The sequence below is a fragment of the Acomys russatus genome, chromosome 3 (genome assembly GCF_903995435.1).
Source record: "Acomys russatus chromosome 3, mAcoRus1.1, whole genome shotgun sequence".
Classification (NCBI taxonomy): domain Eukaryota; kingdom Metazoa; phylum Chordata; class Mammalia; order Rodentia; family Muridae; genus Acomys; species Acomys russatus.
The window spans coordinates 59,685,365-59,701,323 of record NC_067139.1 but is presented as its reverse complement, the minus strand read 5'-3'; the positions used below and the strand labels follow the sequence as shown (position 1 = coordinate 59,701,323).

The window sequence follows — 15,959 nt, the reverse complement described above, 5'->3', positions numbered from 1 at the left end:
TATTCTAATGCTCAAATATCTGAAAGAAAAAAATTAGAATGTATTCAAGAAGATGGTAGTATGATATGATTGAGCTTTGATTTTGGGGTGCATTTTCACTGTATCCATGTGCAAAGAACCCCAAATCTATTGTATGAAATTATGTAATTTATTTTACTATACTGGTATAAGAAAAAGGGATGCTGTATAAGCCTGCAGTAGTGAGAGGACTGGGAAGAAACATGCATTTCAGTAAGAGTCTCCTTACCTGCCAGAGTTTGGTCCCACTTGCTAATGCTGTTGGATTCAGCACTGAGTCCTTCAATGTATTTCAGGTAGGCCTCTGAGTGAAGAAGCCTTTGGGTCTTTGGTGGGGGAGCCACAAACATGGGTGTTGTTGGCTGCTGTATGACAGGGGGGCCAGTTGGATGAGGACCAGGATATGGAGGCGGTGCCTGCTGCCCTGGAGGTCCCAAAACTCCTACCTGAAAGAACATGGGATTGCATGATTAAGACAAAAAAAAAAAAAAAAAAAAAAAAAAAAAGATAAATTTGCACATGTTCTGTGAAGGCAGATAGCTAAAATCCTCTTGAGTCCAAGGAAAATCAAACTAGGAGGCTTACCTGTTGTCCGTATGGACTTCCACCTGGTGCTGTAGTCCCTACCATGGGGGCTACTCCTTGATTCATCACACCTATAATTCAGAATGCAATGGCACAATTAGAGGCTCTGGGTTTTGTTGACTGAAAAACTGTCTGATAAGAGCTGATGCCATTTATAATGCCAATCTATGTACTTTTGCCCTTGAATATGGAAAGGAACCTTTAAGCACCCTAAACAGAATCTAATTAGGAAATTCATATTCTTTTGTTTCTGCTTACTTAAAGCACAGCAATCTAGTACAGTTTGCCTGGAATTAATCATTGCAGGCACAGAATGTTTTGAACCCTGCATAAAATTCTAGGGTACCCTGGGTGAGATATAGTCTGAATACACTTTTCTTCTGACCATACAGTCTTCTGCAATGGAGCCTGTAGGATCGGGCTCAGCAGCAGCTACTGTACTGGGATAGGAAACAAAGGCTGAGGAAGAGCAGTTATCTGAACCTTGTGGCGGCTGGAGGCACTACCTTAATATTCCTTTGCAGGCCACCAGCTGGTTCTACCTCAGGTACTAAAGTTGGAGGAGAGAAGGAAAGCATTTCAGTGGGTGGTGTGGAAGCAGTGCACCTTGCTGCCATCACCTCAGACTCCAAATGAAAAGGAAAAGAGAAAGACTTTATGGCCCTGTTTTCTCTGGTAATCACTGAGTAAACTTCTTGGGTAAGTGTTCATGAGCAATTGTTGTCTCATAGACACTAGCTGTTAACAATGGAATGTCCAAAATGTAGTCTTCAAGGCAATTTTTTAAAAATCTCAGAACTATCTGCTATTATAACAAAACAAAATCAGCCAAGGGACTCGGTTTATTAAAACTAACAAACCCCAACCAAACCATTTTAAGCTGTTCCTTAAAGCATAAGTTCTGCCAGTGATGGGTATAGAGGGACTGGGAGGAACTCGCTTCCTAGTCTTCTAGTCCTCTGTTTGAAAATGCTGATGTTTTGCTGTGTATGTTAGCTCATACTTATAATCCTAGCACTTGAGAAGCTGAAACAGGAAGACTGCTGTGAATCCGAGGCCAGCCTGGGTTATACAGAAACTACGTACGTAGCTCTCCCAAAGCTATGGCAGGAAATTGGTCACTTGAGGGTTCAGGGTTTTTAACTGTCTCTTCCAGTAAGTACAAGGCATCTTATTTGTTAGAGAAAGAAAGTAGGTGAAATAAGTTTCTGTTTAAAAAGAGGGACTATGCCAAGTACTCGGAATTATAACCCAATCACTTCAGCTGTGTCCTGGTGATTTATGAATTACACAAAGAAGTAATGGCAGATAGGCTGCTGTTTCAGCACACATTAGTATCCCATAGGCCCCTGATCCCTGCAGGTCCCTCATCTACCATAGGCTCTACAGACGGGGAGGCTCCCCAAACTGGCTCCATCACAGATGTGCAGGACAGCAGAAACAAATCTGCAACCTCCTCCACTTCCTGTTTACAGGTACCATGCTGGGAGTAGCCATTGAGAACATGAGCCTCTGAGACAACAGATGAGCCTTGAAACTCAAAGCCTGATCAGCTGTTGCATGGGCTTACAAAGAGTCCTTCCGGTCTCCCTGACTACTATCAGGTGTGCAGTGCTTTCTTTCCAATGCAGTTTAGATTCTGAAGGCAAGAGAATAGAGGAGAGCAATGCCCCCCACACCCACCAAAACACACCTGCTATATTGGGGTGTGTACTTGGCCTTAGACAGGACTTTAGAAGGTGCTAACTCCAACAAGGTTTTATTGACTCAGAGAAACCTTGTGCCAAGGTATGAGGGCACAGATTTAGGACCAAGTTCATTTGCCATATACGGTAAGAAAATTTATTTTCTGATTGACTCTTGGTGCCACAGCATTTCACATGAGTCACCACATCCAGAATAAGTATCAATACCACAAACATTTCTTCCTTTGGGAACATTTGGGGGGCGGGGGGAAGAGCTTTGATGGGGTTACGGTCATTTTCTAAGGAACACAGAGAATGTGGCTAGACTGAAGGAGTGGAATGCATGCATGTCATCCCTGCACATGGGATGGTGAGGCAGTAGACTCTCGAGTTCCAGGCCAGCCTTGGCTACATAGTCCGATTCTATCACAAAAAAAGGGAACAGAAAAGAAAAAGAAATAGGGGAAAAACAAAACAAAACAAAACAAAACAAAAACCAAACAGGTGGAGTCAGCATTTATTTCCTCTACACACTGTTGGGTTCACCCTCTGAAATATTATTTGAAACCATGCAGAACCCTGTGGGCAGTGGGTCCCAGCATAATGCAAGTAAACCTGACAGGCTCCATCCACATTTTACCTGGGTTTTTGGCTCTCTTAGATGACATTTCAGTAATAGATTGATTGCTGCTCTAAGTCTTTTAAAAGTCCATTCCCCCTAACTAGATTATAGCCAAAAGTAGATTCTTTTGCGTATGATGGAAATTATGGAAGCTTGTGATTTTCAAGTCTTTCAGCTTTCACTATAAAGTGAAACAATGAAGTGGACTCTGAACTCCATTTATATATTTCTACAGGAAATATATTCTGTTGACAGACAAACATGTCCATAGATAACCGGGTGTTATTTAAAGTGTTACATTATGCTTGCTAGGGGACTCAAGACTAACGCAGTACAAACTCCCTTCCTACACCGTTACAAAGTAAAGGATTTCTGAAGAGCTCCACATATGCTGCTCTATAATCACATTTAAAAGGGCTGTTGAGGAGGAAGAGAGAGAACAGGGAGTCTACAATGAAGACCTTGTGAAAGAAGAATTTCACCAGGTGAAGAAACGCACTCAAGAGAAAAAAGTACTTTTATACATGACTCTGAACTGGCAATTCTCTGCTAAGAGGCTGTGGCCCTCAAGGCTTTTCAAACATGTCATGTCTGATAATAGACCACGCCTCTTGCTCCTAAATCTGTGGGTCTGGCCTCTGCAATGCATCCTGTGCCGTTGCCAGGTAGCAGATGGAGATAAGCACACAGGTCATCTGCTCAACATATAGGATGGACTCTACTGCTGACAGCTCTGGGATTCTTAGTGAGAGAAACCTGGCCACCATGGGCAGCAGGTGCCTCCTGGAAGAACTGGCTGAGGGAGGAAAAAGAATAAAAAAATGAGATTAATGAGTGAATGAGGATGAAGTTCTTACCCGGTGGTGGGATGCCTGGGAGGCCAGGCACACCTGGCGGAAGATGGTGAGGTGGAGGCCCCCCAGGGTGAAGTGGCTGCATGCTGCCCATGCTAACAAGGCCATCAACTGGGCCCTGCAAAGGTGGAAGGCCTGGCGGATAGCCACCCATCATGCCTTGAAGGACACAACAAATTTCAGACATGCATCATTAACATGCAACATGAGCGAAGTAATAACAACCCCCTCCATGCGCTACCAATGAATAAAGCACCCTTAGTACTGCATGATATAACAGCAATTAGTGCAATTATTTTGTTGCATAATGAACAAAATAAAGTTACAAATATGAAACCCAACACTTTTGGATGAATTAGTATTTAGTAAATTATTGTCTATAATTATTCTCAATAAGCTAAACATAATATTTTCATTTAATAATAAAGAGGAGCTCTAGTGACAGCTTTCCCAAGGTCAGAGCTATTGGAAATTGTTCTGCCACCTGCAACTCCAAGTGATCACTACACATCCCATCCTCCACTCTGCCTGCACTCACATCCCTATCGGGAGTGCACATGAAGGGGATCAGAATGGAGGGAAATGAGGTGCACAGTCCTGATCACAAGGCATGGTTCTCCGGTCTGGGAGCAAAAAGGTTTCAAGACTTCTTCATATACTCCTCCCTTCTATCTCCATCACTGTGGTTATGAGGGGATTATGTTAAGGTTTGAGCTGGAGACCTAACGGCCATCACAACGAATAATATTTCATCTTTAGATTTCAAAATATGTTAAGGAGAAATCTAAATTTTTCTCAAGCCAACTGAAGTCCAGATAGTTCAGAAACCTACATGAAGCAGGCCTGAAGGAGGAACAGCTGGAGGATCAGGCTCTGCTGACAAGAGAAAATGCCAGTTGTCATCACTGTCTCCAGGCTCACACATCTCCTCATGTAAACCTTCAATGGACAGGGAGCGGTCTACTGAGGTACCGAGTCCTATGCAGAGAAGCTCCTGTCTATTTTCCAAGCACACCATCACATAACAAAACAGCTGTTGGCTAGGGAAGCATTACAGCAAACAGGTATTTTTGGAAAAGGGGTGGATATAAAATAATTTCAGTAAGGACTCACCTATCAAAAAAACAAAACATGACTCTCGTGGCATCTGTAAGAGTCTTCATGAATATAAAGCTCCCCCTGGAGTATAGTCACTTTTAGGCAGTTTCTCACATAGGAAGAGCAAAGGCCTAACACCAAAATAATCTGAAGAGAACTTCAGTTTTACTTTCTTTGAAACCATTTATTTATTTACAAGCTTAGTCTTAAAGCTATGGCATACTGAAAACCCTAAGACTGACTCACCTTAACTCCTTAGTCATATCTAAACTGGCTAGAAAAACTTACAGTTATATAAAACAAATTTGAAAATTTCTATACAAGAAATAGGATGCATTTCAGTTTTTAAGAGTTCAAGTTAAAAATGACTTTAAGCAGATACCATCATCATAAACACGGTGAAATCCAATGTTGCCAAACTGCCCTTTCAACACACCACCAGGAACAGCTTTTAAGGATAAGTAGGTGAGAAGTTGAACAGTGTTAGGAGGCTTTGCTTTCAATTACAAAAGCCCATCTGAACGCAGCCGTCATAGGCTGTGGTTGAAGATTAAATTATTAAGAACTGAAAGACACAACACTTGTCTTCATTAAACTGTACTTTGGCATTTATTATCCCAGTCACATGTGTTCAAATGAGCTTCAATGCTTGTAAGCAAAGCTGGTCTCAGAAAACAAGAAGGCTAAGACTCAGGCCCTAAACAACCTATAATTCCATGAAAAATCACCCTATTTGCTGCAAAGCTCTCACTGTGGACCAAAGGCTTTTTACTGTAGAGAATCTCTGTCCTTCACTCTTGTGGCCCAGAAGCCTGGGCAGCAGCAACCTTTAGTAACAGAGCAGTGGTCTTTTAGAGGGACCACCTTCCTCAACCACAGAGCTATATAATGCTATTCCCCAACAGGGAGCTAAAATGCTGCAGCTGCTAATTTTTGTTTCTTTTTAGCTGTATGTATTCATTTTGTTAATATATGTTCCTGGGTTTTGTAGTCAAGGACATAGTGCCACAGTATTATGCATCAAATAGAACAAAATAGGATATCAATGAGGGAATCCTAACTTTCAAAGTCCCCATGATCAAGACCTGATTTCTGGAAACTTCTGGAACCCCATTAACCAAAATGGGCCATGGAATAGAGCAGGCGATTATGAGATTTGTTAGATCAACATCAGTCACACTGAAAGCACTGACAGCCATGATTCAGATGTGCTTTGGCGAGTGCAACTGCTGAGTTCAGCGATAGTGCATTTGAGAACTTGCCATCACAAAAGTTAGGAGCAACAATGGAAAAGTTACCCTGTGCACTCTTCCTCTAAAAGCAAAAACAAAAAGGCAAAAAATGAAAACGGCAAGAACAAAAAACAGCAAAAACAAAAACAGTATCCCCACAAAGCTGCCTTGAACAACACTGTCTTGGACTCTGTGCAGAAGAGGTCAGACTTCTCATGTCAGAAGAAACACAGGTGGCTTGTACAGAGCTCACCAGACATGGAGAGGTAACAAAGGAAGGGCCTGAGAGGTGGTCCCGCAAGGCTTTTCATGGAGACATGCCAGACAAGATTTCAATTCAACAGTAGTCAAATTTGCTATGGCTACCAGAACCAGAGACAACACACACAAGCAAACCACATTCATCAATTTCTTTTCCTTTTCCCTCCTTTTCTTTCGTCTTATTCATTTACTTAAATATGTGACTGGGATACTAACAGAAAATGCAGTTTAATGTAATTAAATAGAAAAGCATTACAGAGTGGGCACAATGAATTGAATGAGGACTTTCCCCCTATTTAGCAGTCATGCATATTGGTGACCAAGAAAGGATTTAATAATTCACTGTCAAAAATCCTTTTATGTGGTTGGTCTTTTAAGGATGGCTGCAGCAGAATAAGGCATGAACTGGCATGAGAAAGAAAATCAATACCACCTAAAGACTGCTGTTATGTTCCTTGGAGTTCATCAGAACAGAACTCAGGGTCTACTTATATTTCCTGCTGTAGTACTCTATCAAGAGCAGTCTGGAGTAAGAACATGGCCAGACCATGCCCAAAGCAAGGGAGGAGCTGCTACCTACCAATTGCCAGGGTCGGGCCCAGGGCCCACTTTTGGGATAGAGAAGAGGCATTGCCTGTATGGGAAAAGCAATACAGGACAACATGATGACTTCAAACTTGGAATCTGTCATGAGAAAAGGCTACCGACTGTGGCCTACTCCTTTTGGAGAAAAAAAAAATGAAGGAATTTCTTAAAGTGGAAAAAAATGGTCTTAGCTCCTGTTTTTACCTGCAACAGGTGTCAACTGCTGATTGAGCATCCCCATTGGTGTTGGTGGTGGCACCACCCCCATGAGAGCCCCCACAGGGGTGCCTGCTCGGGGAGAAGCACTCGGCTGCTGTTGCTGTGCTGCTCGCTCTCTCTCCTGCTGCTCAGCAACTTTAGCTGCCCGCTCTGTAAAGGCATTTCAGATTTTCAATTCTGTTTTTAACCCAGGAATTCAAAATACCATCCATTGCATTCAACAGGACTAGTAAAAACACAGGCAACAGTTCTGTCTCAATGGAAGGAACGGTAGATGACTAGTCTCAACACAGGAGTCGGGCGGATTTCACTTGGTAACCTAGAATTCAGCTTTCCTATCCCATCTTGAGAACTGGTCTGCAAAGATTTCAAGAATGTTAAGACTGCAACACACATTCAGAAAGCACAGATTTTATCGAAACACATCACCAGCGTAACCAACGTGGTTAATCTCACGAGGCACTCTGAAGATGAGAAGCGCTATCATTATTCTAGTATTAATAGCATTACAGATTATAATTTCAACATGAAGCAATTCCATGGCCCATTATACTTTTGGCACAATTGTACTTACTCTAATTTCCTGATTCCTTGTATCCAATTTTACTAAAATTTGAGTACTCTTATCATTAATATCACAAGTTTAGCAGCTGAAGAAAATTAACTCTGTAAGGGAAAAGTAGCTTACTGCCCCTACTGTAAGATTTTAGGGAAAATAAACAGCCGGTTTCTACACTCTAATGAAGCAAAGAAAGAGGCCATGATTAACAAACTCAAGGGAGGAAAGTACATGATTAGCTACACTATAGTCATCAAACTATATGTTGCAATGGACAATATTCTGAAAGAAACTGGTTCCCTGAAGCTCAGGTCAAAACTGACCATAAATTATCCAAAGTCAGCAAGAATTCCAGCATCTACTTAGTGCACTTGAAATGCAAGAGGAGCACATATTTTGGAACCTCTGGGCTATTCACCAATAGCCCCCTCACTTCCTTGAGCTACTCTGCACCTCTAGAGTCAGCACCCTAAACAGCTATGCTCTCAGCAGGCCGGACCTTCTCTGAGGTCCCAGCACACGGGGTTTATTCAGCATCACCAATCTAAGGAGAAAGTCCTTCCCATTCTTCAGATGGGCAAACAGAAGCTGGACACGGGCACTAAGAATACAGGAGAAACATCACCTTATGGCCCCGACGCCTGGTGTCACACTTCCACAGTTAACTCTCCAACATGGAATTCAAAAGACTACAGCTATCTGAGGGAAACAGCTTGAGGTCACATGGCTTTAAAGAGACTCAAGAAGCAACAGCCCCACTCTTTTATGGTAAGAATGTGAATCGTGAAGTCAAAGGTCCTGAGGTTGTGATGCAGTTGCTTGTAGACACTTATCATCACTTGCTAGCACTGTCCCCGTCTAAACCCTCTAAACTGAGTACAGTGAAGACCAAACTCATTCTAACAACCTGTTCTTTCAAGGTAGTAGTTTAAAAAAAAAAACAAAAAACCTATTGGTGATCTAGATGCCCCAATAGTAAATGCTAGTTTTTTTCATTACACAGATGAAACAATAAACTTGAAGGGAAAAAGAAAAGTTGAAGTTGGAAAAACAGAAAAACTCAGGCATGTAGAGAAAACATTAATTCTTCCCTAGAGAAGCTGACCAGGCTGCTCTGGAAGTCAGAGTTACTACAACTACGCCAGCCAAACTCCCAACTTTGTGGTTTGAATTCAGTGGGCAGAAATACCCAAAGTTCAGAGTTTGAATGTCAGGCTATTGAAACATAGCTCACTTCTCACTAGCTTCTTCCTAATTTCAGATACCCCACTGAATATGGGAGAATTTTTCAAGCGTCGTCTCTTTTTCCCTCAGCCGTGCTCCAGTTTTTCTGTCTTCATATAACCTCTAGATCCCTTTGTCTTACTTGTACCCTAAATAACCAGCCACGTAATACTAGCTTTGTTTGCCTTGAGACAGGCTTTGCACCGTTAGCCTAATTTCTTAGACAACAGTCCTCCAACTAAGAAGTATATTTGGTCTTAACTTGTAGCAAGCCCTGAAATATCAAAGTGTCCCAGAATTCTATGTTCTTATAAGACTAACTAGAGCTTATCAAAAAAGTATTCTATAAGTTAACTTTCTAGGGTATTAATAGATACCACATAAATACCTGGTCAAATTTCAGAAAATGTCAGATAATAAGAAACAGGCTCTTTACTGTAGGTCTTAGAGACTTTAATTTAGGACTATGCACAGAGTTTGGAATGCTTCTGAAACTGGTTTTGCCACAAAATATTTCTTGGCTGAGCATCTTGCAGGATTAGGCTTCAGCAGATCCTTAAGGAAGCCTGTCAGATAATTTTATAAAAATAATAAATAGTAACAAATGAAAGGAATATAAGTTTTTTACAAAATAGTTATTTTGGAGATTTCATAAACTTCAATAAAAGGAGCAGCCTTCATAATGTATGCTTGCTGAAAAAAATGGATTTGGACTTAGTCAAGAAGTACACTGACCACTATAGAGAGGAAGACTCTATATTGAAAAATTATCTAGCACACAAAATTTGAAATGGAAAAACTACAACTCAAAGGTTAGAAGTCCTGCCTTAGGCACTGCTTACTCTCATTCATTAAAGCCATACCCAAAAGAACTACAACTAGAACGACAAACGATCCAAGCCACCAAAAATCTCCTAAGAATTTACCCTGTACAGCTATGAACCCAAATCTTTGAGTAATAATAGCTGATGGCTCAAAGTGATCTAATCCTAGGGTAGGGGGGAAATGAAGGTAGCTGAGCTTTGTCAAAGTAATCCAAGTATTTTAAGAGGAGGTATGAACAGACACAGCACAGGCCAGGGCTGGCCTAGGAAACCAGGCACACCAAGCCCTAGGCTAGAGTTTACTTATGGCTTTGGATTACCAAGAGCTATAATAGAAGATCACTTACTTTAAAAGGCCACCTTCAGGTGGCCTTTTAAATCAAAATTATAGTAAACATTATTGAATAATCACTCCCCAGCTCAACATGTATGTGCCTACAGGGATAAATGAAATAAAATCATGAAATTTTTAATAGCAAAATATTTTGAGATATTTGAAGAAGAGACAACAGTACCAGGATCTGAGGCCAAGTCAGAGGCAACACTCCATGTACTGGCATCTACTGTTGGCATAATACCATCAACTGGAACAGTCCAAAAACCAAATTCATATGCATGTGGTAAGAACAAGAGAGTAAACCTGTCTCTGCATGTGCATATTCCTGAAAACACCTCCTGCTCAGAGAGTAGAGACAGTTGTGCCTACTTTCTATTTACCTTCATACTCTGCTTTCTTGGCTGTCTCAAGGTTTCGCCATTCTGTCCCCACCAGTCTGCTGAGTTCCCCAAAAGAGTAGTCTGGGTGCTGGGCTTTAATCACAGCTCTCATTTCACTGCTGAACAGAATGTAGCCACTCATGTTGATTTTTCGTTTAGAACCTTCCTTTTTTGCACTGCCTTTGGCAGACTTTGGGGTAGACTGTAAGACAGAAAGCTGTTATATAGGGTATCAGAAAATTGCAATGGGTTATCTACATACTTTCTGGAAGCCAGACACATATGGTGCAATAATAAATGCTTTATAGATGACATTTTCTTGGCCGAAATATACCTCTTCCTTGCCTTGTACAAAATAAATAAAAATTTCACTGAGTTCCATGACTGTGATCTACAGTGGGTGACCTCACAATTAAGTCTTGAGAAAATTCTGAATGAGGAAATAAATACAATATGGATCATCTCAACCAAAAGAAAAGTCGTAAGGAATGGAAACTAAACCTATATAGGTATCCAGGAGGGCAGAGTGCATCTCTAAGTGGAGGCACAAGGATCACATGTATGGGCACTAAAAACTAAAGGAGTAAGTGTAAGATAACATTCCTTATTGTTTTTTTTTTTAAGTTTGTTTATATTATGTATATGAGTGCCCTATCTGCATGTACATATACATGACAGAAGAGAGCACTAGATCTCAGTATAGATGGCTGTGAGCCACTATGTGGTTGTTGGGAATTGAACTCAGGACCTCTGGAAGAGCAGCTAGTGCTCTTAACTGCTGAGGCATTTCTCCAGCCCCTGCTTTTTTTTTTTTTAAAGATTTATTTACTTATTATATATATTTATTTAATTATTATATATACAGTGTTTGGTCTGCATGCACACCTGTATACCAGAAGAGGAGGGCACCAGATATCACTATAAATGGTTATAAGCCACCATGTGGTTGCTGAGAATTGAACTCAGAACCTTTGGAAGAGCAGCCAGTGCTCTTAAAACTCTGAGCCATCTCTCCAGCCCCCTTATTGCTTTTTTTCCTACAATGCAAGAAGCCTTCTAATAACGCCTATTAAACCAGCTCTATGAAATTTAAAGGAGAAATCATTACTGGCTTAGTGATATGATAAATGTTTTTGTCAATTAAAAATAAATTAGTAGGGCTGGAGAGTTGGCTCAGTGGTTAAGAGCACCATTTGCTCTTCCAAAGGACCTGGGTTCAATTCCCAGCACCCACATGGCAGCTAACAACTATCTGTTAACTCCAAGATCTGACACCCTCACACCAATGCACATAAATTAAAGTTTAAAAAATATATTAAAAAATTAATTAGTAAATAACAAAAGGGCTCTGTCTGGCAAGCAAAACAAAAGCACTATTATTTCTTTGTGCAGATTTCTAGGCCAAGTTCCCAGATGAAAGATGTGTGGTAATGCATATCTGTGTTTGCAGTGCTTGTTTGGAAAATGGAGGCAAGAGGAACAAGAATTCAAGGCCTACCTTGAATATACAACAAGTCTAAGGCCAGCCTAGGCTATTGACATCTCAAAAAAAAGCTGACACACATAGGGGCTGGATGTCTCCTACTCTGGTTTGAGCCTGGTGCAGACCAGAGAACAAGGCAAGTAATGGGGCGTATCCCTTTACCTGTGGGGGTGTGTAGGGCATGAGCTCCAGCTCACTGGCCAGGGGTGTTTGAAGCTGAGGTAGAGATGGAGGTTCAATGACCTCACTATCCTCTTCTCCCATCTCTTCAATATCATCATCTCCACCTTCCAATTCCGCAAATTTAGCTTCTAGCAATTGTATCTTCTTTTCCAACAAAGGTGAGGGCTCCTTCTGAGGAATGATCGGTTTTCTGAAAAAAAGTGCAAACAAACAAAAAGTTGCCAACCACTTCCAGGACTGCTCAGGGAGCAGATCTAAACATGTACAAATGACATTTTACAACCTGTCACAAACACACTAAGTCTTTGAGTCTAAGGGCAACAAAGTGGCTTAAATGGGTATTTGTGATGTCACTCCTACTTAGAAATAATTCTGATGAATACTCACAGAGATACTGGTAGGCCTAATGGACTATCTGTTACAAAGGAGTTGTCATAATCTATGGAACTAAGCAATCTCCCTGCAATGAGGCTGCCAACCAGAGCCACATGTTTCCTGTCTTCATTCTACAACTGCTGGCATCCAAGGCAAGGTACTATTAGAACAACTGATCATTTTTAACTGAATACTTTCTTTCTCTGAAACAAAGTCTTATTTTGTAGCCCAGGCTGACTAAAACTTACACAATCCTGCCACAACCTCCAAGTATGGGAATTACCACATTTCATTAAAATAATATTTTCTTTCTTCCTTTCTTCTGCCCCCCCCCCCCCCCCCGCCCGCCCAGACAGGGTTTCTCTGTGTAGCTTGGCTGTCCTGGACTCACTTTGTAGACCAGGCTGGCCTCGAACTCACAGCGATTTGTCTGCCTCTGCTTCCTGAGTGCTGGGATTAAAGGCGTGCACCACCACCATCTGGCAAATTAATGTTTTCTATTTAGAATTATATAATGATAGTTCAAGAGCTAATAAAACAACTTAAAACATTGGGTTATACTACTTTGATAAGTTAGCCTAAGTACCTTTTTCCCCTTAGGTTTACAAGATTTACCTGAAGTAATAAATTTCATCATCTACAACTTTAGCAGATAGTGAAAACCTCTTCAACCCCTTGAATTTCTTCATCTGCTTGTCACTCTCATTATAGCGACTCTCACAAAGCAGAATGTCATTTTCTGGTATTTCAGTTGGCCTGCAGGAGAGGAAGTCCTTGAATGACAACACAGCACATTTTCCTGAAAGAGTAAGTTAGAGATAAATTAAGGGAATAAATTCCTGTCACAGTTAACAACCTGGAATTTACCAAAGAGGCTAGACTGGCCAGCTAGTTAGTTGCCTGGAATCTGTTTCTCCTCGCTAGTGCTGGGATTATAAGTATGTACCACCAAACTTAGCTTTTTAAAATCTGGTTCTGGAGACTTAACTCAGGCCTTCATGTTTGCAAGGCAACTTTACCAGCAGCGCTCTCTCTCTAGTCCCAAATTTTACATTATTATGCTTTCATTCACAGCTAAGAATGATAGAGAAGGGGCTGCAGGATGGCTCAGCAGTTGAGAGTATGCACTGCCATTACAGAGGGCTCACATTCAGTTTCTAGCACTGATATCAAGTGGCTCACAACTCCCTGTAGCTCCAGCTTATAGGGCATCTGACATCCTCCCCTTGATCCACTGACATCTACATTCAAACATGCATATTCCCTCCCCATATACATAATAAAAAAAAACCCCAACCAATCAAACAACAGCAAACCCATGTGATAATGAATGCTAGCGGGACACATGCCTGGGCATGGTTATAATCTTAGTGGTCAATGGTAGAGGTACATTCTCTGGCAGGTATGGCCATGTTCATTCTCAAAAGAACTTCTCAGTGGCTATTAGATCACTATTACTATTAGTACTGTTGTTATCATCATCATCATCATCATTGCTGCCTGAAACTCTCTATGTAGACCAAGCTGTCCTTGAACTCACAGAGATTCACCTGCCTGTCTCTCAAGTGCTGGAATCAAAGGCATAAGCCACCACACCTTGCCACTTAGATCACTGCTTAAGTGACTAAAGGCAATTCTTTCTAGAAGTAACAAGAAGCAAAGGTGTCAAGGTTGTCTTCTCAGTGTGTCTTCAAAGACTGTCTTTTAAACATGGCTACAAAACATACCAGGGTGCTTGAAAAATGATCTACCTAATATCTTCAAAACTTATCTTCAAAACTTGTTTGAGACCCCCCCCCCCAAAAAAAAAGGACAAAAATAAGATTTACATGCAACAATGTACAAAGTTAACATCAAAGAGTTATAAATCCTTTCAAGTTTACAACCCTCTGGCGGTTGGTGCATAGTGAGCTATAAAAAAAGGAGCTAAATCTTACTTTTTGAGCACTAAGTGGGGTTTATGTCAAAACGAAGCAACCATATCTCACAGTGTATCTCCTGTCCTGTCCAATACTGCAGGCTCATCAGTTCATACAGGTGTCCCAACTGGCTGTAAATCAGCTAATGAAACTGACACAGAAATGAGAGAGAACCTAGGTTTTAGTTCTGACCCATTTCTTGGGCAGTAATTTTCACCTTTCTGGAAAATACCACCATCTTTCTTAGTCATGTTGAAAATTAAGTAAAATACTGGATATAAAGCTGACTTAAACTACGCATTTAAACAGGAATTCTTAGAAAGGATTTCCCCAAGTTACCTCAGTGAAAACAGTGGTACGGGGTATGTCAATAGCCATTTCTTCACAGAAACAACAAGAAAAGCTGATAAGAACTGTTAGAATGAAAAATTCTCTTGTGGGCTGCACAGAGATGGCTCAGTAGTTAAGAGTGTTTGCTGTTCTTCCAGAGGACCAAGTTCAATACCCAGCACCCACAATACCTCCAGCCTCCCTTAGCTCCAGGTTGTGTCCTCGTTGGGCCTCTGCAGGCACTGCATGCATACACTAACAGATATACACACGTCACATGTAAATACATTTTAAAAAATTTGAACTCAGATTACCTACTCAAGCATCTCATTAGCCTAGAAATCAACATTTTTTTTTAAAAATCAAAAGCTGCAGATTCACAACCATATGTTTAACTATGAAAATGTGGCTGAACCCAGATAGGTAAGCTTTGTAACTTAGCCTCAACCTACTCCCACTCTAAAAAAAAAAAAATGTTTTGTTTGCATATATGTCTGTGGTATCACATGTATGCCTGGTGCCCATGGAGGCCAGAGGAGGGTGTTGAATACCCTGGAATTGGAGTTAAAAATAGTTGTGATCTGCCATGGGGGTACTGGGAATTGAACCCGGGTCTCCTGGAGGAGTAGAGAGTGGTCTTAACTGCTGAGCCATCACTCAACCTCTCCATCCCACACGCCACCTTTTCTTTTGGCTTCAGCAGCAGTCTTGAAAACAATGGCCTGGGTTCCTGGTATGAGGTTTCTGGTGTCAAAGGCAGAGCAGAGCGGAACACTTCCTAACTCCTCAAACAAATTTTTGCTGACAGTTTGACTTGTAAGAAGCTTCCTGAAAGACGAACCTTGCACAGAATTTGCCCATTTTGTCAAACATGGAATTCTCTCAGAGGTGACAAGAATAAACTATTTTTGTTGAAAATATCTGCCCATTTAGGATGCTACACCAATACTATTGCGGACCAGGAAATTTCTAATGAACAGAAAATTTACCAGTTCTAGGAGCTAGGAAGTCCTAAATGAAAGTTTCAGTATCTGAGGAGTTCCTGTTTACTGCACCAAGAAGATTCTAGCTATCTCAAGCATGATGGATAGTAGAAGCACAAGAATGGAAGATAGAGTAAGCCAACATCTAGGATCCCTCTCTAAACTCTCTCTGAGTGTTAATCTACTCAGGGTACTGCTCTTAC

General features: G+C 41.1%; 1 protein-coding gene across 47 annotated transcripts in view; it reads right to left on the bottom strand.

Moving 5' to 3' along the window:
* Pbrm1 (polybromo 1) overlaps positions 1 to 15,959 on the bottom strand; it is a 101,449-nt gene that overhangs the window by 2,270 nt on the left and 83,220 nt on the right. For 17 of the 47 annotated variants that reach the window (XM_051141091.1, XM_051141103.1, XM_051141147.1 and 14 more), the window contains 7 exons: positions 13,140 to 13,323; positions 12,129 to 12,339; positions 10,484 to 10,700; positions 7,145 to 7,309; positions 3,768 to 3,923; positions 604 to 674; positions 248 to 464 (listed from right to left, as the gene is read on the bottom strand). In XM_051141091.1, the coding sequence (XP_050997048.1) occupies positions 248 to 464; positions 604 to 674; positions 3,768 to 3,923; positions 7,145 to 7,309; positions 10,484 to 10,700; positions 12,129 to 12,339; positions 13,140 to 13,323 (1,221 nt within the window). The remainder of the gene's footprint in view (positions 1 to 247; positions 465 to 603; positions 675 to 3,767; positions 3,924 to 7,144; positions 7,310 to 10,483; positions 10,701 to 12,128; positions 12,340 to 13,139; positions 13,324 to 15,959) is intronic. The other 30 variants (XM_051141357.1, XM_051141365.1, XM_051141378.1 and 27 more) reach the window with 7 other exon arrangements.